Source organism: Pseudopipra pipra, chromosome 18, assembly GCF_036250125.1.
Source record: "Pseudopipra pipra isolate bDixPip1 chromosome 18, bDixPip1.hap1, whole genome shotgun sequence".
Classification (NCBI taxonomy): Eukaryota; Metazoa; Chordata; class Aves; order Passeriformes; family Pipridae; genus Pseudopipra; species Pseudopipra pipra.
This window is the reverse complement of record NC_087566.1, coordinates 3,625,082-3,651,466: the sequence shown is the minus strand read 5'-3', so window position 1 is coordinate 3,651,466 and position 26,385 is coordinate 3,625,082. Positions and strand designations below refer to the sequence as shown.

Sequence of the window (26,385 nt, the reverse complement as noted above, 5' to 3'; positions counted from 1 at the left end):
AAGGTTTCTGTCACTCAATCACTTTGTCTCTTTACAAAATTCAAGAAAAAGCACATGAGCTAAAAAAGACAATTTTGTTTATTAGCTTTTGTCCTTGGAAAAAGCCTCTGTGCGTGAGCATGATGTCAAAAGGCCCCTGGAATTTGGCTCACTGCTCTGGCTGCTGTCCATTTGAACATCTAATGGCTGGGGGGGGATGTCTTTTTTATTTTACACGTATCAACATCACAGTTCATTTCTCAAGGCAATGAAAAAAAAATGCTTAATATGAGTCAACAGCCAATTCCAATTTAACCCTCAATAAAACTCTGTTTTTGGCAGAAGGTTTGCCTTTCTTTAAAATTACTACAACCACGAGTTAAAAACCACTTCATAATGAGGATTAAATTGTTTCATACCTGTAGCAAAGCTGTTTCTGTTCACTGAGGGTTTGAATCCTTCAAGACTGATGATAGGCAGGCAAAGAGCAGACAGAAAAGCCAATTTTCTCTTGGAATTTAAGCAAGACCTTGTCCATCTCCTTGAGTAACTTGTCTCTATTTTTCCAACCACTGGCAGGAAATCTTCAGTTCTACAGCTGCTGTCTATACTCTTGATCTCCACATGCCTCATCCTCACCACAGCACATCTTGAGCATCCTTTTAGGATTAAAAAAAAAAATGCACTGCTTCCCTGAGTGCACAACAAGGCACTGCATTTCATCATTTCCAGCCTTGCAAATGGCTCAGGTCATTACAGAACAGCCTGCCTGGAAAAACAGGGTACAATATCCAGGTACTTTGTGTGACAGATCTACTCTTTATGGTGATGACAAAGGCAGGACAGACTTTCATTTCATAAAGAAACTAAGGATGAAGTAGCCTATAAACAAAATACCTTCAGAGCAGCAGTTAAATCTGAACAAAGAGGGCTGCAAGCCCATACTCAGGACTGCCAAACCCAGAGGTTGATCCAGGGGCAAGGAATTCTGGCATAAGGAGATTCAAGATTGGTATGGAAGAGCAGAGCACAAGTTTGAGATGAAGTTTTGCCAACTTCCACGTGGAAGCAGTGCCTGATTCACCATGAGTTTATGTAGCCCCTGTCCCCAGTCCATCCAACTCACACTGACATTCCTTCCATCCCACACAGACTCCTCACTGTCCTCCTTCTTCCTTGTCTTCTCCCACTCCTTGATCAACACCACAAGGTGACCCTTAGGAGAACAGCGACATCTCAGCAGTTGGGTGTCCACAGGGTTTTCAGGAGAAGGAAGTGGTTCAACAGTCCCACAGGTATTCACTTCCAGAAGACTCTCCAAATTCTGACCAGGGATTGCACTGGAAACCTGTGTCCCACCCCCATCTCCCCTTTCAACACCTCCCATGGGAAGACAGGCTTTGGCTTGGGAGAGCAGCTGTTCTTTCCCCTCTGATGGTGAGCACATGTTGTAGATTCAGATTAAGATGTGGTGTTGAAGCTGTTTAATTACATTTACACAATATGCATCTGTACCTGTACCTGGCTCTAAGGGAGCTGCTGCACATCCACACTCCTACCAATACCCAAAGTTACCCCAAAACAGGGAACATCACAGCAGCAGAGATCAGCTGCTGTCAGCAGGTTTTATCTCCCCAACACTGAACCAAAGTTCCCAGCTGCTTCCACAAATATAGATATTGATAAAATGATATAGACAGGAAATAAATCCTGCTTCTCACTTAAGCACTTTTTATTATTAGAACGATGATGTTCATTTTAAGACTCGGTGACAAATCCTGTTTGGTACATCACCACCTTATTAAAAACCTGTGACACGTGCAGAGAATGTTAAATTATATTAAGTAAGCTGTTAACTTGACAAAATCCAGGCTGCTGCTTTCTGCCTGACTAAGCTGCAGCAAAGATGGCACGTTGTCAAGGGGTGGGAAACATCCTCTCCTTCCTTGCCAAAGCTCCAGATCCAGTTGAAACTCCAAACAGCAAAAATCAGTAAGGTGTCTGTCACATCAAGAACTCAGCCATCACACTCCACTCCAGACCCACGTACATGCATCAGTTTTTGGGGTGTGACTGCCACCCAACTGCAGGAAAGAAATGGACACAGTCATTCCAACTCCCTTGCCTTGCCTAATATTCCATTTATCCAGCTCGACTGATGCTGAACAAGAAGGCAGCTCCAGAGCAAAAACAAAAAAAATGCCTCAAAGTGACAGATATTGATGAAGACAGAATTTACAACTTTTTGACTAGTAATCAAAAGCAGCACAAAGTTGTTCTGCACATCAGGCAGAGATCTGACAGCAGTGCCAGGGCACCGGGTGGCTCCTGCCAATGCAGTCCCACATGGCATTGGTGGTTCCAGCCATCAGCAAAAGACTGGGAATAATAAAGGAATGCCAGAGTCAGATCTTTAAACATCTTGGCATTAACATCATTATTTGAGCATTTTCACTTGTGCCACAGGAGGGCAAGTGTAGAAACCCCAGTGTTTACCTCCAGTAATTAAAACACCTTTCAAGGGGAACCCTTTGCAAAGCATTTTAGGGAATGAAGGTTCCAGCTATGGTCTAAGAGCATGGCAATGCCACTTTCTACTCTGTACCAGGCTCCTTTGGAAGATAAAACAGATCCAGTACCTCCTGTCAGCAGGATTCCACCACAACCTGTCATTCTAAGCATCGATGAAAAAAATGAAGTTTATCTTTTGTCACTACATCTGTGAATGATTACACTCACACACAGAGTTCATACAGCCAAGCTATCTGCAAACTCCAGGTAATTGTTCCTTTCATTTATAGTCATCCACCTATTCCAGGTAATCTATTTCAGCAAATAGACATACTCTGCTTGTTCATTGAAGGGTTTTTTAATGTGAAGAGAAACGGAAGCTTCTGGCTAACCACACGTGACCGCTTAACTACATTAAAATCACCATATTTTCAGCAGTTTCTAAGCTGTTCACACCGTCCAAAAAAAGCCTCAGCACTCAAGTCTTTGAACAGTTCACCCAATAAAGCTGATGTTGTGCACCAGGTGTTCTGGAGGCTTCTCTTCAGCTGCAGCTGAAACCTGGCAGGATTCATCTCCTTTTGCCCAGCATCCCGAGCCTTGCAGGAAAACAAGGCCAAAAAGAACAACCAACCTCAGGTCTTGACAAGCAAAGCTTCTTCCACTGGTCTGACTTCAAACAGAGACGTGACATTGCTTTGACATACGAGTCCCATCTGTGCACCACAGAACGATGATGACAAAAGTATGATGCAAAGTCTCGTTAAACAGTCCCCCCAAATACAAAGAGAGCAAACAGAAGCTTGATGCAAAAATCCAGAAAGAGTCCAGGGCAGTGCTTGGGCATCGCTAAAGATTTAAGGACTACTGGGGATCATGTGGCCAGCCACAAACGGTCTCATCAGAGGTCGTGACATTGTTCTGTGCTGCTGGGAAGAGTGAGCAGCCTGACACCCCCCAGCAGAGGTTTGGTGATCAGTTAAAAAAAACCAAAAAAAAAAAGGCCCAGGGAGGAGCTCCCGCTCACGCAGCCGATCGCCGGCGGATCACGAACACGCCTCGCTGCAGCTGCCCCAGGTAGATCCTCATCTTTGTGCTGTCGCTGGTTTTCCTCACCCAGATCTGCAGGAAAGAAAGAATATAAAAAATGGGGCGGGGAGATAAATTGGGGGTAAAAGGGGAGAACTCACAGTAAGCAACACACAGACCAATAAACTTATTGTCAGAGCTGAACACCTCTGATACTCCCCTGTTACTCGGGTTAATCCTTTCTCCCTCCCCACATGAAGCATTTGCAACCTGAGCAGAACATGAAATAAGGTTTTTAACTTTACCTCCTTAACTTCCTGCTTGGAACAGTCCTCAAGAAAAATTACTCTTTCCACGCCCCATCAGGAAAGCAGGTTCCTTTCTGCTCCAGTTCACAACAGAACTGTGGCATTAAGCTTTGCCTAATCAAGAATAAATCTCCCTAGATCCACAGATCATAAAATTACCTACCCTGGGATTTGCCCAGGCAAGTAACTATTAGTCAAATGAAAAGCTTATCCTGACTCTGTTCCGTGAAGCATTTCCCACAATGTATTACAGAAATGGTACCTGAAGACAAAAGGGCCTCTCTTTTAAACACCTGCATGGAAGAATTCACACGACACGTTCCAAAGGACAAAGTGCTGCCACTCCAGAGAATTTTTAAAATCTCTTTCAAGATGTTTAGATCCAAAAACTTGCACTTTAAAAACCAAGTCTGAGCAATCTCCTCTGCTTTATGTCATTCTAATGCATTTAAACATATTTAAATACGTGCATGAAGTAAGAATTATCTAGCTCTTAGTACTGGAGTATTTTAGGACAGAAGTCCAGTATTTCCTACTGCAAAGGATTATAAAGTTATGTTGGCCTTTGATTTATTCTAAATTATTTTTTTTAGCTATAGTAGCTATTAACTCTATTATTTTAATTATAAACTGACTTTATTAACAGGAGCCCTCAATATACAATAAATTTAATATTTGCCTGTGTTTGTACTTCAATTATTTCCCCAGAGAAATTAAAATCAACGTTCATTGAGAATCAGCTGCAACATTACCAAGAATTTGGTATGTTTTGCTTGCCAAAAGAATTAAGAATTTCTGAGCAACTGTACAAAACAACAAACATGTACAATTTTACATTTTATCATGATATGATGGAATGGTACATTAGTTTTGCTAAAATTAACTGCTTTGTTAAGTTCCACTTGGAGCAATATTAAAGTTCAGGTTTAAGTGACCACAACAGTGCAATTACTTAACATTAAAATCTGCCACAGTGTTAAGAAAAATAAACACATCAAGACATATTCTGAACTTAAAACCGATGTTTCAGACACACAATATATTGTGCCATCAGAGGAGAGCATCTATTAATCCTAAAACTGAAAAGAGGTGGGAAATAGGAACAACCAAAACAATTTCTGACTGTTTTTTATTCCTAGACTTCAAAAGAAAAATAAGCTTCCTCCTTTTTTCAACTTCAACAAGCTGAGATTTCTGAATAAACTAATAAAAAATAACACTTTCCTGCAGGTACTGAAAAGGTTTTTTTTTGTCAAAAAGCACTAGACCAGGTTGCTCCAAGCCCCATCCAACTTAGCCTTGAACAATTCCAGGGATGAGGCAGCCACAGCTTCCCTGGGCAACCTGTGCCAGGGCCTCCCCACCCTCACAGGGAGGAATCATTAGATTGCATTTCCCTCATGGTTTCAGGTAAGATGCTCCCAAAGAATTCAGTTTTAATGGTATAAAGTAACAAGTAATAACTTTAATCAAGTCAGCAGCACTACATTTAGCATCCATTAGCACACTACCACTACTTTATCTGAACTATCAACTGCTGAGCACCACAACTGTTACTGCCAGGGGAACAGTTGTGATACAAACATATCCCATATGCAACTCGTTCTGAAGAAAATAAAGTATTTTCCCTCAGCTGCCACAACAAATTAAAGTTCCTTTACTGGCTGATTGAAGAGAAGTGCACTCAAGTCTATTATTTCTTTCCCTGAAGTGTCTGGAATCTGCAAGCAGAGAATAAACTGCTCCCTTTGCCCAACTGCTGCTCCTGCAGCCAGACTCACATCAATCTTGGGCACGGAGCTCTTCACCTGCTGCTCTAAGGCTTCAGCAGCAGCCACAAGGAAATTGCCTCAGACAAATGACTGCCCTGCCCCATCTCCCAGGGAGCTGATGGATGCTGCCAGAGAGCTTCTCAATTAGCAGGGAGAATCTTCTTCTCTCACAACAACTAAATTTGGTGACGTTTTTTCTCATCCTCCTCTGCATTCCCAATGGAATTTCTTTTAATCCTGCATTAACAACCGTATGCATGTTCTTGAAATAACAGAAATGGAATTTATGAATGCAGTGCCAATGAGATGCAACATGTCAGTTCTACCCATTTTTCAGGCTACCACTTGTAAAATGTAGGATCATTCTTTAAAAACAGAGCAAGTGTCTTCCCATCTCAAAAAAAGAGATTTCTCAACTCGGTTTTATCTCAGATTCAGCTTCTTTACACACTAAATATGTATCTTTGCTGAAAGGTTTACTCTTAGTCCTCACTAGACCCATGTCCTCCCCCCCCTCCTGAAAAACAAAAGCAGCCCACCACCTCGTTGGCGCCCACAGAGCTGATCACACAGCTGATCTTCGTGTTGTCTTTAGACTCCAGGTAAATAGCCTGGCTCTTGTGGTACCTGCAGAAATAAAAAAGGGAAAGGAAACACGTGAAACCACTGGTGATAAAGCTGGGATTCCATGTGCATCTGGACAGAGTCGGTCTGAAGTCTGTCTTTCCACACCACTTTCTCCATCTTCGCAACACAGCCAGTGCTCCGGTTCCACACACCCACACCTTCCATTCCGTGATATTCTGGAATGCATGATTCACATTCAACTCCACATGCAGGCTACTGAAAACAGGTTTCACATCTGCAAGAGGAAGGGGCAGAGCACCAGCCACAACACAGGAGAACACTGACTGACAACAAGAGCTGATCCAAGTGGCCTTTCACATTTCAGACACGGGATGGATTTCAGAAGGCAACTCCATATTATGCCTCGTAAAATATGACAGAGGAAGTCACAGATACTCAAAAGTTATTAACATTTCCCAATACAAAATTACTAGTGCACCACCACCCCCCAAAGTGAATTCTCCTCAATCTGTGCAGTTTGTGTGTTGTTTAACAAGACCTCAAATCTCTAATACTGTTTTATTTTGTGAAAATACCCAAACTGGTAAGTGATGGGTTTCTGGCCCCATAACAAACTGTATATACCTGCCATTAGGAGCCTGTGACTAAACATACCCATTTCCCCCCCCCTTTTTTTTTTAAGCTATGTATTGTTCTTAATGTGTTGTGTACAAAACAAAGACTTTGAAAGTCATAACTCTGAATTACTTGTTTCCAGGGACTTGCTCCCTTCACAGCCCACATTTCTGTAAGTGCTGCAGCCAAACCCCCCCAGTTTCTGTTTATTCTGCCTAGGAGAGTTCTGTAGGCAGAACTAATCACACTGAAACAGGTGATTTGTAAGTAGATAATCAAGCAAGCACCAAAATCCTTTACAATCATAAAAGCATAACTGTATTTCCACCTTTACCCTAATCATGATGTGCTTCATATTTATCAGGGCAATCCAAGCTGCAGAATCACTACACAGCTACTCCCTCAGTAGCTACTCAGTACAACTCCTGCAGTCTGAACACCATTTGCAAAATGCATGGATTTATTTAATCTTTACAGCTATTTCTAAAATAACCACGCTGTAAATATGGAAGTCTTCCCATGGTTTATTCCACAATGTCTTCCTACTGGCTCATGTACTCAGAATTTTCACACTGCTTGCCAGTAACTAGAATGAGTGTCAGCTTTGAGCCTTCTAAACATACTCACTACCCACAGGCTGGGTGAGGTAACAAAAAAAACCCCAAATCCTGCAACCTTTTGACACCTGTGCCCCACCATTGCTCTTTCTCCTTCATTTTAACAGAAAGGATGTCAGTGGGTTTCAGGACAATGCAACAGCAACAATGATGTTAAGCCAAAAAAATCACAGTTTAGTGAGTCCAGATGTCATTAAATGATACAAAGGAACTGAATAAGCTACTACAAACCCCAGGCCTCACTAAGATAAGACAAAAATCTCAGTCCAGCAGTGTCCTACCATGCTGTGAGTGCTTAAGCAAGGAGAATTGATGATCTTGATACAATCAGTATCAGTGTAGAAGATATCAGTGCAAACGACACCTCTCAAGTGTTATCTGTGCCTGCACAGATAATGAAATATTTTTCCCCCACTCGAAGCTGTTTCTTTCAATTTTTGATTACCTGTTCATGTCTCACCCTTGTGCCAAGCTTATACATTCACAGAGGGGTAGAACTCAGGAAAACACTCCAGATGAAATATGCAATGGAGTTTAAGCTGGCTTTCAAGAGAGGGGAAAGTGCCAAACAACTCTTGTGTTGCAGTGATAAAACACACCACAGTGCTCACAGGTGAGACAAGCAGAAACAATTCCACTTCCTGCTATAAAATATTTTGCTGAAGGGCCAAGATTTTCAGCTGGAACTCCATCAGGAGATTGAAAGAAATCCCTCTGCATTATTGAAGGCAGCAAAGCTAAAAGCAAAAAAAAGATGGTTGTTTTACAGTGAACTGTATTTTAAGATTTGATGGAGGAGCACGGAGCAAACTGACTGAGGATAAAAAACTGAATCTAATTCCACATTCATCTGAAACTCTCCACTTTGGAGACTTATTTGTGAAATATCTCTGCAAAACCTTAGGGGGTCCTTAAACATTCAGTGCTTTCAGATAGCAGTCATGCACAGCTGCATCAGGAAACAGAGAAAGTCACTCCTGAGCTGTCAGGTTTAGTATTTCTGTGCATGCCAGCACTCTTAATGCACCTTAGAAAGAATTACCCTCCCACTACCAAGAGTTATTTCATTATTTTAAAACACTAGCTACTTTGGAGAAGTTCTATTACTATCAATCAAAAAAAAAAAAATCTAAGCAGGATTATAACAGCCAAAAAATGTAAAATACTTAACTTAAAACAGCATTAAGAACAAGGTAGATAGGAAAGACAACATCTGGAATTCCTGACAGTGAGACCCTCATAACAACTGAATTCAGCTAGATGAAAATATTTGTTAGTGCTTTATGTCCCAACTAGATACCCTTCTGAGAGAGCTGGTGCTTTTGTAAGATTCATCTGGGCTCGCTGAATCTCTTCCAGGTTTAAATTTAGTGGGAAGTGGGGAGCTTTACTGGCAGATTACTTCAGATTCCATTTTTTTTCCTTTTTTTTACTAGTGAACACTTTTCAGTACCCCACACACTAAAAATTCTGAAGAACAGTTGATTCATCCAAATATACCCCGGAGATAATTTTTTTGTGTGTGTAAAGTGACTACGAAAGCAAAAAAAAGAGAGAACTTGATGAATTTGTGAAGCCTGTTCAGTTCACATCTGCTTTATGCTTCATGGACATTTAAACTCAGGCAGCAGCTTTTATCAGAGCTATGTACACTGAACCCCTGATGAAACATCACAGTCAGAAGGGAAAAGTGACCAACTGTACAAGATGACTCTTGTGTGGAAAACAAGCTTCACACCTGTCATTTTCTGTGATAAAACTACAACCTCATCACTTGTTATTTTGAGCCACCAGAACACTGAAGAAGGTTACAAACAAGCAAATTGCTTTCTGCTCAAGGAGGACAAGATTGCCCCCTTGATTATCCAGGTTTGCATGTCTCATGGATTAAGTTTAAGACCTACTAAGATTTCTCTGCAGAGTTTAATATTTTCCTTGTGTTTTGTGAGGCTTGTACAGCTGTACAGCCATAAAACTCAACAGAGCTAAATCCAATCAGCAATTCTGAAGTTGCCTCTCCCAGGTGGGTCTGATCTTTAAAGGTTATTTGGATTTATTAGAAACATTTTTCATCCTGCTCTGCTGGTGGATGACGTTTCTTCTGCCACCTTGTGGAATGCTGGGCTTGTGTTCCACAAAGCTGAACCCCTGGAATGTGAATGCTGCTGACACCACTGTGCCCAAAAATCATGGAGTGTCTGGATCCAAGCTGAGCAGCTTCACGGCTCCATCCCACTGTGTCTGCTGCTGGCTCTCTTACCTAATATCAGGTTTGACAAAAATACTTCCCAAGCGTCACAGTGGACATCACTGACTCCATGGGAAAGATTCAAGTCTCCTTTTATTGGAGCCACTAGTTATCCCTCAAACCTACGGGGTCTAAACACTCCACCATCACTTCTGATTTACTGGTTGCAATAATGAGCCCTTGGGGGAAGCAGCAAACTCTGCCCAAAAACATTTTGTCCACAAATTCTTTGATCAAAGCAATTTCTCTCTGCAGCCTTTTCCTCTTCACTACACAACACTCAGGCTGATTAAAACAGAAATCCCCCAGGCCTCACCATCTCTTATCATAGTAGAGTTTTCCATCTTCTATCCGGGCTTCAAACCGCTGTGCAGGAGACTCTGCTGGTGTAGCTGGGAGGTGTTCAGGAGAGGAGGGGGAAGCTGAGAACAGGAGAGAGACACTGTGCTTAAAAAACCAGCATGTGTCCATCACACAGTAGCACACCTGACTGCAAAACTGCAGTTAATAAGGTCATATATGCAGAAATAATAAGCCCAGAAAGCTAAAAACTCAAATTTCCCTCAGAAAAGTATTATATATTGGTATGAATAACTCAACCTCTGCCTTGAATTATAATACTCACTGAAGGTTTAACTGAAAAAAACATTCATAGGTAGGTGATGGACAGTATGTCCTTGGTTTTGTTTTAATTCTAACCCAAACTAAAGTAGTTAAACAGGGTCAGAATTACTTAAGCAAGTTGCTACCACTCTGTCTTGAAATTAAGTGCACAGACACATCTAGGGAGCTCGAGGCATAAAACCCTAAGTGCTCAATCCCTCCACTGACCTGACAAGCAGGCAAGGTGTCCAGATGCAACTGAATATAATGAAAACCCCTCTTTACACAGTTGGATTGTCCCATGTTTCAGCCACCCAAGATACACATCTCCCTTCTCATCCCTGAAAAACGTCAGGGCAGACAAAGAGACTTCACACAGGGCCCATTCAGCACAGCAGCCACACAAAGAACAGCAATTACCCAGTCAAAACAATTATACAGCCAAATTCCAGAGTCAGCAATTATACAGTCAAGCATCTACAATATCATTCTCTGCTCAGAACAGCACCACTGTGAGCAAGTTCCAATGCAACTGTTAACTCACCTGGTCTCTTGGGTGATTTAAGCTACATGGGAAGAGAGCAAAGCAGTGTTAGAGATCTGACAGGAGCCTTACAAGCTGCAGTAATAATTTCAGATATCTTACTTTCCATACTCTCAATGCTTCTGTTTTAAATGCACTGTTAAGTGGCATTTCATACAACCAGAGCAGTGTGCTATAAGCAGCCAAAGGTGCAGATAATCAGGATCATGATACAAAACTGAACTTGAGAGCATTCAGACAATCCACTCAAATGAGCCAAACCCATCTAACAGACTACATTTTTGAACATGATCCAACATTTGTCAGGGTACACAAAATACAGGAGATAAATCACCAAAAACACCTCAACAGCTGGCACAAAACCCATGTTCCACCACCATCCTCAAATGTCTTAATGAGCAGCCCCTACTGTAAGAAACTAGACAAGCCTTCAAGTGTTTAGTGAAAGCAATAGGTTAAGCAAAACTTGAAAAACTATAAACATGCACACTGCCCCCTATTCAATCTGCTGAAATATTGTGACAGCTGGGAGAAAAACAAGTTAATAAAAACCCCACCTCCCACTAAAGCCTAAACCAAAGGCAGCCTGTGATCTCCCAGAAAAACACACTGACACCTGTTCAACCATGCAGAGGAAGAAACTCCTTAACAGGAGCTCATCCCTTGGTTCAGACAAAAGGTAACATTTTTAGATGACAGTCATTTTAATTAGGTTAATTAAACCTATTAAAATAAAAGGGAGGAGATACCATCTTGCTAAATCTTTTACTGAGCTACTTCAGAAAGCCTACAGGGATGAAACAGTCCCACACCTCAAAAGGGAACATTAAAGAGAGCTCTGTTCTCTTTAGGGGAAAGCAATGGCTTTTTCTTTAAAACAAAGCAATACAATCAAGCAACAATCCCTACCTTATTCAGCGTTCTCAGGTCCTCCATTATTTGCTCATCAGTCAACAAATAATTTAGCTGAGGTATCCAGAATTAAGGTTCCCATAAGCTCTTGACAAGCAAGGCTAAAAATTAAAGGTCAATGACATTTCACTTGACTAAATGTAAGCCAAAAGGTTTCTGTAAATTTGCATAAGATTTTACTAAGTGTCATACTTGAGCTTTTTTTTGTCATAGGAATTAATAGGAGCCAATCTCCACTGAGCCTCATCTTTAGCAGCAAACAGTGCAAAATGACTTTAATTTATTCAGACACAACCATCAATGAAAAACCTTTAGTGCACTGACATTTACTTCGTGGAGGCATCAAGCACCAGCATTTTCAGTGCTTTTTGTCTTGTATTTCTGTAGAGAAGAATCTGGGAGCTGGAACAACAGACTCACTTCAGATTTTGTACAAGGAAACCGAACCCCACCCAAACCCAGGGAAATAAAACTCATCAGTAAGCAGGAGTAGAGAGATAGAGAGAAGAGGGGAAAGCCATACAAAATTTAATTGAAAAATTAAAGCCAGAGGTACAAAACACATCTTGTGTGGATGAGGATAAATAAGAGCCTGTAATGCACCTGAAAACAAACCCAAAACCCCAGAACACAGGAGTTAGTCTATTATAGTCTTATTAGAGCTTTGCTGTCCTTTTGTTTCTCCAAAACAGCTGTTAAGTCAAAAGTATTCAAAGTATTAAACTAAAGTTAACAATTGCTAGGCTGCATTTTCAGGATTTTGGTTCTGATGGTCTTTAATCTCCCCCCAGTGTGGGTAGGCAGAGAGGGTTTCATACTGTGCCTGCTGTATCATGCTCAATTAGCAGGTCATGTTCACTATGAAACTCATTTATTTTGGATGAGATAGGGGCACTAATAAATGATCATATTTTCCCTGACAGAGTGAACAGAATCTCCAACCAGAAAGAGGTTAATTAAAACTGGAGATGCTTGTGACCATCCTGCATGAACTCCAGGAGTTCAAGGTTTGATACTGCCTTCAGTCACTAAGATAAGTTTTTTCCTAATCTAAGACATACAAGTTTAGAATCTAATAAGAAGCCTCTGCAAAATAAATATCCTTGCCTTCATTTCCAGGTGAATTTAATATACAAATATAAAAACTGCCTGTCATCACAGAGGAGCTAAAAACATATTTCCAGAAGCCAAGGAACATTTTAATTCTGAGACATGCAACAAGGCAGAACAGAAGGATTACATATACATGTGTTTCTCTCTCTTGTGAGACATAAAAACAGGATGAATTTTCATCTTTTCTTATTCAAAGAACAAATCTACCACTCCTTGCTTTTGCCATGCATTTTCTGGATTAGGGATCTGAAGCCTTTATCAGAAATGGAAAAACTAGTTTGATATGAGAAATATGATCTTCCTGGTGAATGTTTTGTCACATCTTGAAATGAGAAAAGCTTTGGCTCATGTAAAAAGCCATTTACTATCTATGGAATCAATTATCTCAGCATATAAATATAATGTCCTTTCAAAGTTTTTCCTTTGTGAAAAAAATTTGTCTGTAGAATTCAAACTATTCTGACAAATATAAAGTTGTCTCATGATACTGTAAGGTTTCAGTTAGGATACCAAGGGATCTCCAAACACAGGTTTTTACATACACATATTATATTATATAACTGCTATATTGGTTTATCACACATTAGACATGACAACTGTGCTTTGTTCTTTCCTAGGGTAAATTTGATCCTAGCATTTAATTTCATTTTCTTTCCTGCACAACACAAAGATGCAGGTGGCACACTGGCTTCAAATCCAACAGCCTTCCAATGACTCTGTGAAAGGATATCAGGGGCAGGTTTCCTCCTCTTGTCTGGGATGGGAACTGGATCATTTGGTCGTCGCCTCAGTTTCCTTGTCATAATAGGCTTCACTTCCATTGAATCTGGAGAGTAATGAAGTTGGAGAGCTGATAAGACCAGAAAAAAAAGGAGAAAGCAGCAGCAGCTTTCTACACAGGGCACAAGGAAAATAATCTTTCCTCTTTCATACAGCAAATTGAATTTTTTTCTTTTTTTTTGTGGCAGCTTCCAGCACTGGAGTGGGAAGTGCTGACAGTGAACACAAGTTCTCTTTGCCATCAGGTCACTGTTCAGTGACTGCTGCAATGCCATGGTTACAGCTGTCATTTACAGCTGCTCCACGTACAGATAAGCAGCACAATGATGCTACAAGGATTCCAGGAAAATTTCTTCAATGCTAATTCTATCTGCCTGGGACAGAGCATTTAAAAGGCCAAGTTCGTGGAGCTCTTTGCCAACAAAACTTGGATCATAATTAGCATGTCAAACATCTGCTACAAATCAATTAATGTTTTTCTCGTCTTCAAGTGAGAAAAACAGCTTTGTCAAAGGAATACAGGAAGTTACTGCATTCGAGACTGATACAAGTCTGCTGGAGTGATTTTAAACAAACAGAATTCAAATTCAGATTATCTAAAAGTTATTAATGAAATGAACCTAATTAATAACATGCAGAGCAGCAGCTGACAGGAAATAAACTGCAGCATGTGTACTGGGGAAAAAGGAAAAATGTCTGTTTAAAGGTGAAACACCAGTCCCCTCACCAAGGAACTACCTGAAATGGCAGTTTGTCCAAGTGTCTACATGGAGCCTTAACTGAACAACTCCACCAAAACCCTCAGAACTCATTCCTTAATTTATGAAGATATGCTGAACTGGCAACCAAGAGACCACATCTTCAATGTCAAACACATCATGTCCCCTCTCTTTGGATGTGCTGAGATTTATTTGCTCATCTTTAGGTACCACTACAATCTGTGAAGCCCCTTTGGCTCCCTCTAGATGCTGAAACCTCGAGCAGCTCTGCATGTGCAAAATACACCAAATTCCTTGTCTCCTCATATCAAGGGTCAACAAGGATGACCACGAGACCAGACTTCATAATTAAGAAAAGTTATAAGGGGAACAGCATAACTCAAGCTGTTTGAGTTATCAACAGTTTGTACCAAGCCAAAAGAGCTCTTGAAGATGTCCAAATAAGGTTTAATTCTAACTTCTGAGCACTAATTAGATTATTAGCTTATATAACATCTGTAGATACTATGCAAGAAAGATGTGAAGGGTGTAACTCATGGACAGGCCTCAACAAGGAAACCACTATCTATGCAGGAAGTGAGGGAGTTGCTCTCAAAATGAGAAACAAATCAGACTTTTGGTTCAGGATCACAGCAGTGCAATTCTGCAGGAGGTTAATTACCCCTCAAATTAGCTCCACTGTGTCAATTACTACAATGAGCACTGCCAAGGCAGCAAAGGCATCAACTGCTATCAAAGAAATCTGTCCATTTAATGTAAATTTTCCAGAGTCTGGACACAAAAGCAGTTCACAAATCTATTTTTCTGGTTTAAAGTAGAATATTTCAATGTTTATTGTCTGCCTTTCTTCAACTACTTGACACCTACTACTGCAGGAAGAAAAGGGCACAGTTTACAACCTGGCATCTCTGGTCAGGTCAATACTGTGACATATCTCAATAGTTTTATTGCCAGATCACAGGAACTAAATCAGCCCATTTCCCTGTCTATAAGAAAGCCCATCATCCACTCTGCTGCTTGACTGGCACTATTTGATTCACCTGTCAGCAATTCAGGTCACTCAATTTTATTAGGAACTGCTTTCTCCATTAAAAGGCCATCAGTTTGTGTTCTACCCTCCTGGCATTTCACACCAGTTGTCTGTATAAACCACCATTGCCACCTTTAGAGCTTTTTCTCCTAAGCAGCAGCAGAGTGGATAAGATAAGTGACAGCTGCTTATCTTCTTCTTACCCCCTGTTAATTCCATGGTTAGCTTTTCATTCTCAATCATCTTCTTCTTCTCCTCCAGCTCTGCAATCAGATTTTCCTTAAGCTCAATTTTCTTATCTTCAAACTCCTTTGCTGCTGCCTTCTTTTCCTTCACATAATTTTTCTCCACCTGATCTGTCTAATGCAAACCAGAAGAGCAAGAAGGTTAATTAAGAGACCAATGATTCTAGTTAATGATATCACAACAGCTTTTCAAATGCTGTATTGATCAGCCTTTCAGTTCAAAACTGTAGGAGTTCTAAAGATTATCAATATTCATAATCAACAGAAAACCATCTAAATATGACTTAGTACCATTATATTGGCTAAAGAGTTAATTATTTTTAAAAAGCCATTTTAATGTTGCATAACATATCAAGTCTCCTCAGGTTTATAAAACAGAACTATAATTTATTGCCCTAAACAACCTTTTTTAGGCAACCCAATGCACAGCCAGATACAACAGCCCAAAAGCAAATATTTAATTCTATTTTAACACCAAAGTGCAGAAGTTACTTGAAGTAATACCAGCAGTAGGCTGTACTGCAACTCCAGTGTAACAAAGCCAGATAGAGGAAGAAAATTTCTTTAAGCCTCCCTGGAAAACAAGCCCAAGGACTGGTTGATGAAACAGGTTTATACCTCTACCACCTATATATATATGAGTAAATTAAGAGTACTTACTTCCAGCTGCAGGAACAGTTCTGAAATGCAAGAAAGACTTACTTTATTATCTTCAAAGATGCACAGAATTACTTCCTTAACATTTTAAGCCACTGAATATTGCAGCCAAGACAGGCAGTGAACCAAATAGTGTATGTACTCATCCCACCTCTACTCTCACTTTTCAGTTTTATGCTGAAAATAAAGTAACCATGAAAGAATTTCACAAAAATATGCTGTTAATGTAAGTTACTTACAGACTGCCAGCAAACTGAAAAGCTTGCACAGCAGTATTCCATAATATTCAGTTTGGCTACTACTCCCAGCAGTACTAAGCAGGTAGTTCATCTTTCTTCCTATTAAATTACAATCAATTAAGACTAGATAAAAACTTCCCATACAGGAGCTTGAAACATGCAACTAAATATTCACAGTTTAAGCCAACTTCATGAATTTCAGCAAAGACTGGTTAAGAAATAATTCTGCAGCTGTCAGAAGACTGATCTACTCAACTCACACGTGTGATTTCAGACTCCTTATGCCTGAGAAAACAAGGGAATTGTTGTGTAGCACTGAAGGTTAAGTGCCAACACATGGCAATGATTGGTTCAAGTCAGACCTATGGATGAGGTGAAGACATTTGAGGGTGTGAAATAGTCCTGCTACTGATGTTTTTACCATCTCTAACAACTTGAAATTAAGCAGGATTGCACTTCCTAGAGGACATAACGACCAAAACAGAGTTTTTACTCAATAGAGTGGCAACAAAAGCAAATTAAGGCACCTGATCAGCCTTCAAGTCACTGTATTTCATCAGCATATTAAGCTTTGGTAATACCTGAAACAGGAAAAGCTTCTGTAAAGACCACAAGCTTCAAATATGTTTTGGAAAAGACTGTAGTAGCAACACTGTACTGCTGGGCTTTTTTAAACATGAATTTAAAAAAAAAAAAAAATCAATAAAATAAATACCAAAGACAATAATGGCCCAGTAAAAAAATCAAACCTTTTGTCTGCAAAGAGCTCTACCTGCTGAGCATGGAAGCAGTTGGATTGTTTAATCACAAAACTGAAAGTTATCACCACCTGCCCTCCTGTGGAAGAAACAAGCTGCTGCAGCACTGGCCTTGGCCAGCCAGAAATACCAGCTTGCATTTAGTCTTAATTTTATCAAAACAACCCAGTATTGCCAGGATGCAGCTCTAGTGCACATGAAATTCATCTCAGAACACAAATTCCTGTTCACAAGAAGCAGTTCAAATCACTTAAATTACTCAAGAAAATCCTTTATCATCCCAAGCACTTTTAGAAAGACAGAATTCACACTATTCAAAGGTCAGAGTGTGTTGGCCATCATACAACTGCCACTGCCTCTCTGCTGTATTTCCCAGATTAACAGCCCAGGCATCACAGGATTCATCCAACTTCTCTAAAGGAGGAACAGCTACAATTCCTATTCCCACATAATGGCTCCTATAAAAGGCCCTGCTTCAGCATCCAAGATAAGAACCTCCTAAAAAGAGAACAAAAAAGAGAGAGGGCAAGCAAAGGGACCTGATTTCCAAGCCATTCCTCTGCAGTAACACAATAAAGGCCACCCAGAGGGGTGAGAGCTGAGCACTATAAAAATGAACTTGGGCCTTTGCTCCTGGAACAGAGCAGAACACAAGGTACAGGCAGCCCTTTCCATGTCCCAGCTATGCAGAGGAACAGCTCCAGCAGCAAACCCTCTGTATTCATTGTTCTGGGGCACAAAACAGATCTCTGGGAAAGCCTGTGCTCCTAAATTCCAGTCCTGCAAACCGAAGGGAACAGGGCACCCAACACCTTCAGCAAGTGGCACAAAACAACAAGCCAAAGTGGGAGCCTGGGGGTGAGGCAGATAAAAATTAAATAACTGTTTTTACTTGTGCTGTTTCACACAAATGAAGACTAAAACTGTTTATTAGTGTTTAGTATCAGTCAGAAAACAATGCTGATGAAGGAAAAAAAAATAATCAAGATAGATCCTGTCATGCTTGGTAGAATCTGAAATAATCCACACTGTACCTACTACACCCTTGGAAGCAGAAGAACCCTTGGCTCCAGCAGATTCCTTTTCTTTAAAGCACAGAATTACCACTTTCTTTCTTCAGGTGTCTTAAAAACCATAAATTTAAGTTGGATGCAGTGTCTTACAGAGAAATTCCACTTACCTGCATTTCGTATCCTTTCTTTGTACTGCTGGTCCAACTTCTTCATTCTTTTCTGGTATTCCTGAAGAGTACCTGGAGTGGAAATAAATTGTAGATTCCCTCTGATTTTTTTTTTTCCCCAAAAATATTAAATTTTCTAAAGGAGCCATGCACCATTTGAAGCACAAACACTAAAATCTGAGATCAGAAAATTACAGTTCTATCTTGTTAATTTGAAAAAGCATATTCCCTGCTTCTTCAGAAAGTGGATTACTCCTTTTAAGAAATGCTTTAGCACACAGAGGATTAACACCAAGTGTTTAGAGGGGAAAAGGATGGAAGTGGCTGACATTTTTAACTCAGCAGCACAGCTGAGAGCCCACATGCAGTGAAGGATGCAGCTTACATCTTTCAACACCCCCATCCTTCCATGGCATTTGAAAACTGTCTAGGAATATAAAAAAGTCCCCCTTCAAAGTTTACCTTCCTGCAATTGCTGCAACTGCCTCTTCAGAGATGCCAGTTTGTCCTGATACATCCTGCAAAGACAGTCAGCATGAAACTTGACTTTGCAAACCAAGCATACAGAGCCTGTTCCACCATCTCTTTAGGTTACAACACGTTGACACAGAATTAAGAACTTTTCAGAACTTCAGGAAACAAATGAATGATGAATTAAAAGAATTTTATTCAAATTCAAAAGTTTTCATTCTGTCTAAAAAAAAAAAAAAACAACCCTCTGCCACCCCACTGGTTTTATGAACCAAATATTTTGGGAACAATTCAGGATAAAATAGAATTGATATTTATTAATGTTAATATCTAAAATGACACAAATTTACAGCAGAATCATTCTGCCACTTGGCCAAGTCTTACTATTTGTATATTAGCTCCCTACATGTAACACAAGGCATGTCCTCATGTAGATCTTGACATTATTAAAAAAAAAAAAACAAACCCAAAGTCTGTTCCTGGTTCTGCTGCACACCTACATTTCCTTTACCACATATCTGTGGTTTAACACAGGCCAAGCCTTCCTGGCCTGTATAAAAACACGTCACTTCCAGTAAGCAAGAACTCAAAATACTGCAAATACTCCTAAACATCACAGCAAACTACTTCCAGTCTCCAAAAAGCCCATTTCTGGGACAGGACTAGCATTCCATTGTTTAAGGGATTTTGACAGGCATCTTGCTTTTCTTAGCTTATATAAAGCAGATCCTTTGTTTTATTTAAAGCAGCAGGAGCCATTTGCAGCAAAACTCAAAAGTCATAATTATTTCTTTAACCAAAACAGCAGCAGCACTTAATTCCTTGAATACATACAAACCAGAGAAAGTAACTGAGAAGAGCAGAAATACAAGTATATGGTCTTATGAGCTATTCCATTGGGCTAGGCATTTAAAAAACCCCAATCTTGGCTCAAAACTCTGCAGTTTTGTGAAAATAACATCCCCAAACCCCTTAACAGATAAACAGAATATTACCTTACTTCGGATTAGTGTGGGTTACTTACTGTTCTTTCATTTCTACAAAGTCCTCCTCATCATGCTTGGCCAGGTCAGTCTCACTGGCATCCTCGGTGTCTAAAGGAGGTAAAAACTAACTTGTTAAAATTAAAGATTAAAAAAAAAATATTTTAAAAAATGGAAACAAGCAAACACAAAACCAATCCCCAAACTTCAGGCAATTTAACCTCAAAGACACAACCTGAGAGGCCTCTGCAGAGATGAATTCAGGGGTGGAACAAACCCTCTCATCTCCTTCCTGCAACTGGGAGTTTTGCAGTGAAGCTTTACATCAAGTCTGAACAACTCCAACTTCAGAGAGCCTGGGAATTTCTTCCCATTTAAGACAACAGGCTCTGCATTAATGGTCCCACATACACAAGTGAGACAGGAAAGACTCTGTAAGACCTTTCACAAGCTTCTCACTACAGTTCCACCCACTCAAAGCTGCTCAGGTTGATCACAAAGGTCTCACTGAAGAGAACAGTTACTTGCTGTTACTTCAAAGCTACACATCACTCAGAAGCATTTCAATGTCTAACAACAAACACCAGCACTGCCACAAAAACACCTCTACTTTATAAACAGGTAACATAAACAAATTAAACCACTATGGGGCTGCTAGTTTTCTGCTAAGTGTTTTCACGCTTCTATTTATAACACATGGGTAGCCAAGAATCCTTCAGATTTCCTCCCCAAGGAGAGGTCAGTGTCTCCAGGTTTTACAGGGCACAGCTGTGAAACTTAATCACAGTTACATTCCCCACACAGGGAAGGGGGCCCAGACCCTTAAATCAGACCTTTCTCAGATTTTTTTTCTAAACCTACCAACGGTTTAAGCTCACACCAAAGATAAACCAAAAAGTTTTAACTGCAAGAAAAGCACTGAAGACGTCTGGGTCACCATAAAGGACTCCCATGCCCAATTTAGTTGTGTGTAGCCTTGGAGAGCCCTGAGTGACCCAAACACTGTCAGGATCTTTAACATACACCATCCATGACCACACCAGAGGTGATGGAGGGCTCTGCTGACAGCAACAGGCACTGTCCAAGGGTCTTCCTCCATCTCCCTTATTTGTTATTTTATGCACCCTACACCCCTGGGTACTTCGTGTTTTCCTTCATTTCTTCTTCTCCTCTACAAATCCCCTCTTCCCTCTCACATCCTCCCACACTCCCTCACTGCTGTCCACACTTTCTCCTCCCTTAGCTGCCTCCTTCCCCCTTCACACCACAGAAATAGAACCAGTATACGAGATTTCTCCACTATTTGCCCCCCTGCTGCCCCACTCCATCAATACACTGCATTTCTCCACTATTTTCAGCCTGCTATCTCACACAATTAACACTGAATTTCCCCAGTTTTCCCCCTGCTGCCCCACTCAATCCATACACTGGGTTTCTCCACTGTTTTCCCCCTGCTGTCCCACTCAATCCCCCCTGCTCAGCGCCCTCCCGTCTCCCTCCTCCTCACCCGGAAAACCACAGCTCCCCCTGTCCATGGACTCGGCTGTCCCACTCTTCCACGGGGCACCCCTGCAACCCGACAGGTCCTTGTTTTCCTCGGGCGTTCTCGCTGCTCCAGAGCCTTTAACCACCCAATCCTCCCGCATCCTCCCGGCCGGGGCGTGTCCCCTTCTCCATCCCACCCTCCCACGCCGTCCCAGGGCACCAGACCCTCACCCACCCTCATCGGAGTCGCGGGCCCGGGCGCTGCGCTCGCCGTCCTCCTCCTCGGCGCTCTCCAGCTCCTCCTCCTCGTAGTAGTCGGGCGCGGGGGCCATGGCGGGGGCGGGCGGCCCCGGCGGGGCGGCGGGGGGGGCGGACACGAGCCCGGCCGCGCTCATGGCCGCGGGGGGCTCCGGGAGCGGCAGCGGCCGGGACGGACCGGGCGGAGCGGCCGCCGCTCGGCAACCGCGCCGGGAACCGCGGCCACGGCACTTCCGCTTCCGGGCGGCGCCGGGGCCGCCGCGCCCCCGCCCGGGCAGCGCGAGGCGCGGAGGGAGGGACGCGGGTTCGAGTCCCCGCCCCGCCAACACCGCGGTGGTTGAGGGTTTTACTTCTCTACTGTTTATGGTTCGTCTCCCTTTTGGGGCACTTGTGTTGCAGGATTCTGGGCTTCTCGGGAAGAGATAAATGGGGGTCCTGGAGCGAGCCCAGTGGAGGGTGAAGGTTGATCCAGGGACTGGAGCATCTCTGTTAGGAGGAGAGGCTGAGGGAGCTCTCACGGGTCTCTACAACTGCCTGAAAGGAGGTTGTGGTGAGGCGGGGGACAGTCTTTTCTATCGTGCCTGCAGTGAGAGGACCAGAGTAAATGGCCTTAATCTAAGACAGAGGAGATTTAGGTCAGATATTAGAAAAAAATTTTCACTCTTAGGGCGGTCAGGCACTGGAATAGGTTGCTCAGGGAGGTGGTGGAGTCACCATCCCTGGAGGTGTTCAAGAGGCATCTGGGCCTGGCACTGGGTGATATGATTGTAGTGGTTTAGGGGTTATAGTAGCATTGCTGGGTGAATGGTTAGACTTGATGATCTTAAAGGTCTCTTCCAACCTTGATGATTCTGTGAGCTGGGCCTGCTCAGCCTTGAGAAGAGACAACTGAGAGGGGGTCCCGTCCATGTCTATCAGTGCGTGCAGGGAGGGGTCAGGGGATGGAACAGGCTCTGCTCAGGGGGATAGGCTCAGCAATGGGAGAAGAAAAACAGGCAGGAACTGATGCCCAGGAAGTTCCACCTGAACACAAAGAAGAACTTTTTCACTGTGGGGGTGACTGAGCACAGGAACAGGTTGCCCAGAGAGGGTATGGAATCACCCTCACTGGAGATATTCCAGCCATCTGGACACAATCCTATGCCATGTGCTTTGGGATGCCCCTGCCTGAACAGGGAGGTTGGACCAGATGACCCAACTGTGGTCCCTTCCAACCTGACCCATCCTGGGATTCTGTGATACAGACACACAGCAGAGCTGCTCCTCAGCAGGCAAGGAGCAGGACCTTGCCGTGCTAGGAATGGACTTTTTAGGACACTTTGTACTCACCCAAACTTTATTATATTTTAATACAGAAATTGCTTCCCTGTTCCTCCATACTCACAGCAAAGCCCCACCACAGCACTGTGATCTCACTTTCACCCTGCCAGTAAACAGCAGCTCCTAGAACACGTGCCCAAATCCATCAGGAATGCCCCAAATCTGACAGGTACAGGTTATCCTCCTGACTAGACACTGCTACAGAATTAAGGACTAAGACACAGATCCTGTGTGAGACTCACACCGTTAAAACCAGGATCTGAAAATGCCTCACATGGATATTCCAGGCTAAATATCTCACCTATCTTACTTCTGCAGCTCAAAGTCTAAGGGGAGGACTAATTAGTCTCCTTGCCTCCAGCACAGCCACACCAATGGCTCACCTTCAGCTGGGAGGTGCATTCCTCACATGCAGAGCTTATTGACTCACTGAGGCACTACGAGCACCTCACCGAGGGGAAGGAAATGGGTTTGGTCTGAAGGACGGAGCTCCAAAACCTGCAGCACTTCTCCAAACCCGCCGAGCCGGGCGCTCGGCACCCAGAGCAGCACCAGGTCAGACCCTGGTGTTCTGACAAGAGCTGCCATAACGCAGTGCAGGCACTTGGCTCTCCTGCAGTTCACCCCAAAGGTCTGTTTGCCCAGACTGACAATTTTTAACTCGGAACGCCCCTGCCAAGTATGCCCGGTGCCTTTTTCCGTAAGTCAACATCGCCTGTAACAGGAGCCAGGATGAGGAACGGCCAAAAGTCAGCACCACCCCGGAGCAGCTCCCAGGGCTTTGGGGAGCGTTTGACTTGTCCCAGGGGAGAGACACCACCAGAGCTGCTCACTACCTCTCCTTTTCCAAGGAATGCCAGGTGGTGGGGGTTATCAGCATCTTGGAAAGCACTCCTTTCCCCCTCTCTCCTCACCCAGGCAGCGCGGCTGGCAGGGCTGCCCGCGGCCGCGGGGCGAACAGGAAAGGGTGTGGTGGCAGCTGCCACATCGCATGAGCTGCCTGGTGCCCACGGGTTTTTGTCCCCTCCCCACTCACACCTGGCTCGAACTGCTCAAATGGCTTCCCAAAGTTATACGGTCACAGAGCTAAAAACAGAAACTGGACTGCAGGACTCAACCTCTTTCTCAGAACTAACCAGAGCCCCCTTAAAGCTTTACAAACATGAATTTCCCCCCTTCCTTCCCTATTTCCTGTCTGTATCTGTTCCATCTGTCCACATACTCAGCTCACCCGCTCCCCTGCCCGCCTCGTTCGTGCTGCTGGGGACACCCGACTAGTTGTAAGTGTGTCTGAACCACGGCTGCCCTCCCAAGGTGAATCTGCCCTGCCTCACGCCGCCTCAGCACTTTCGGTTTGGAGCCAATTTACCCTCCCAGCACAACCCTTCACACTCCAGGAGGGCGGAGGTACCAAGAGGAGGGCACAGGAGCCCCCTGAACAGGAGCTGTGCGCAGCCAGCGGGTAAGAAACTGCAAACAGCTGCTGATGCAACGCTTTTTAGCTCATTCTGTGGTCAAAACTGGGATCTCGCTGTTGCTCCCTCCGTGCTAATTCCTCCTGTTTAATAGGAGCCTTCTGGAGACACCCTCTGCTGTCATCTCTCAGGCATTCAGTGGGAACCCGAGGGAGGAGGCTCAGCTGTAAGGAATGCCATGTTTCCCTTACAAACGCAGAAACTTAACTGTCTACGCCCCAAGGAGCTGTCAGGGAAAGTGTAAAATTGCCTGTCAAGCTGTTGTTCTTGGCTCGTGCCTCCATCAGAGCTGTTGTTCTCATCGCAACTCATTTAGTGTTTTATACACACTCACTTGGAGGAGAGATTTCTGCCTCCTGCCTGGTCAGCACCAGCTTTTCACAGAGCAGCTGACACACGAGTCATGCTTGCTGTGCTCTTCTTTCCATTTGCAAGAAATAGAGGGGAAAAATAAGTTATAAGCTGAGCTTTATAAACAGGAAACTCATTTATTGTGTGAATTGCAATGAGAAAAGCTGAAATTGTACCTTGGCCTTTGAGGCACAGGACACACCAACACCCCTCACCTGGGACTCAGGGCTCTCAGGTTTCTGTACCTCTGGTTTCACAGGGCTCTGTGAGGATGGTTCTAGAAGCCCAAGAGGGGAACAGCTGTCAGTTTTATTTAGAAAAATTATTAACCACCCCCCCATCCCGTCAAATAAGCTTCTGTAACAATAAAGTGTCTCTAGGTTCAGAGTCTGGGGGGAACCATAAAGTGTGGCAGAAACAGCATAAACTCACCTTTCCCTGCCTCTACTCCAAGCATTTCCTAATCCAGAGCTCTCCATCCCTGCTACACTCCCTTCTCCTTTGTGCCTTTGACTGCTGCAAAGTCCCATCTGCTCCTCTTTGGTTACCAGGAGCCTCTTCCTGCTGGGATCTGCCACAGGACACATGGTCCTTGTCCTGGTTCTCCAACACCTGCAGCACATACTGAAAGCCTCAGAGCTGCCCTTTTACCCTGCCCAAACAGTGTCCCCCTCACACACCTAAGCCCACTATAGACCCTGACAATGCTCCCCACACCTGAGACCCCTATAAACCCTGATAACCCCATACACATACCTGAGGCCCCTATAAACTCTGATACCCCCATACACATACCTGAGACCACTATGACCCCCACAGCCCCATACACATACCTCAGACCCCTATAAACCCTGATAGCCTCATACACACACCTGAGACCCCTATAGACTCTGACACCCCCCCCCCCCATACACACACCTGAGGTCCCTATAAACCCTGATACCCCCATACACATACCTGAGGCCCCTATAAACCCTGATACCCCCATACACATACCTGAGGCCCCTATAAACCCTGATACCCCCATACACATACCTGAGGCCCCTATAAACCCTGATACCCCCATACACATACCTGAGGCCCCAGTAGACCCTGACACCCCCATATGCACACCTGAGACTACTATGACCCCCACAGCCCCATACACACATACCTGAGCCTGCTAAGGGCACTGCCATCCCTCCACACACACACCTGAGGCTATTACAGAGGGCCCAGCTGCCCTCACACACCTGAGACCATTATAGGTCCACAAGTCCCTCCCACACACCCCCCTGATCCTACTAAAGACCCTGACACCCCCATACACGCTCCCCCGATCCCCCTACAGACCCTGAGACCTCATATCCCCGTGATCCCACTAGACACTCCGAGACTACCATACGTATTCCTGATCCCATTACAGACACTGAGACCCTCATACACACCTCCCTGACCCCCCTACACGCCCCAATCCCCCCTTTTCCCCTCAGACACCCCCCCCCCTTCCCCTCAGCTCCCGCCGGGACCGCTCGGGTCGCTCAGTCGAGCGCCGATGCCCCGGGCGGTTCGATCCGCGGGGCGGTGCCGCTGCCCTGCCCCGCCTGCCCCGCCAG

General features: G+C 43.5%; 1 protein-coding gene and 1 long non-coding RNA gene across 3 annotated transcripts; both read right to left on the bottom strand.

The window, feature by feature from the left end:
- Positions 1 to 1,683: 1,683 nt before the first annotated feature.
- Positions 1,684 to 21,848, bottom strand: SUDS3 (SDS3 homolog, SIN3A corepressor complex component). 2 transcript variants are annotated; one of them, XM_064674702.1, is made up of 12 exons: positions 21,622 to 21,848; positions 19,943 to 20,012; positions 18,910 to 18,965; positions 18,448 to 18,519; positions 16,274 to 16,293; positions 15,572 to 15,728; positions 13,570 to 13,665; positions 11,724 to 11,785; positions 10,815 to 10,836; positions 9,984 to 10,089; positions 6,139 to 6,226; positions 1,684 to 3,612 (listed from the first exon to the last, which is right to left on the bottom strand). In XM_064674702.1, the coding sequence occupies exons 1-12, from the start codon at positions 21,779 to 21,781 to the stop codon at positions 3,514 to 3,516; spliced, it is 1,008 nt and encodes a 335-aa protein (XP_064530772.1). In that variant the 5' UTR covers positions 21,782 to 21,848; the 3' UTR covers positions 1,684 to 3,513. The 2 variants fall into 2 exon arrangements, with proteins under 2 accessions (XP_064530772.1, XP_064530773.1); XM_064674703.1 differs by having other exon boundaries at positions 6,142 to 6,226; positions 21,622 to 21,846.
- A 1,114-nt stretch (positions 21,849 to 22,962) lies between these two features.
- LOC135423965 (uncharacterized) lies at positions 22,963 to 26,263 on the bottom strand. Its single transcript, XR_010435036.1, has 4 exons — positions 25,223 to 26,263; positions 24,967 to 25,067; positions 24,774 to 24,859; positions 22,963 to 24,665 (listed from the first exon to the last, which is right to left on the bottom strand). It is a non-coding gene; the product is annotated as an uncharacterized LOC135423965 (long non-coding RNA).
- Positions 26,264 to 26,385: the final 122 nt, after the last annotated feature.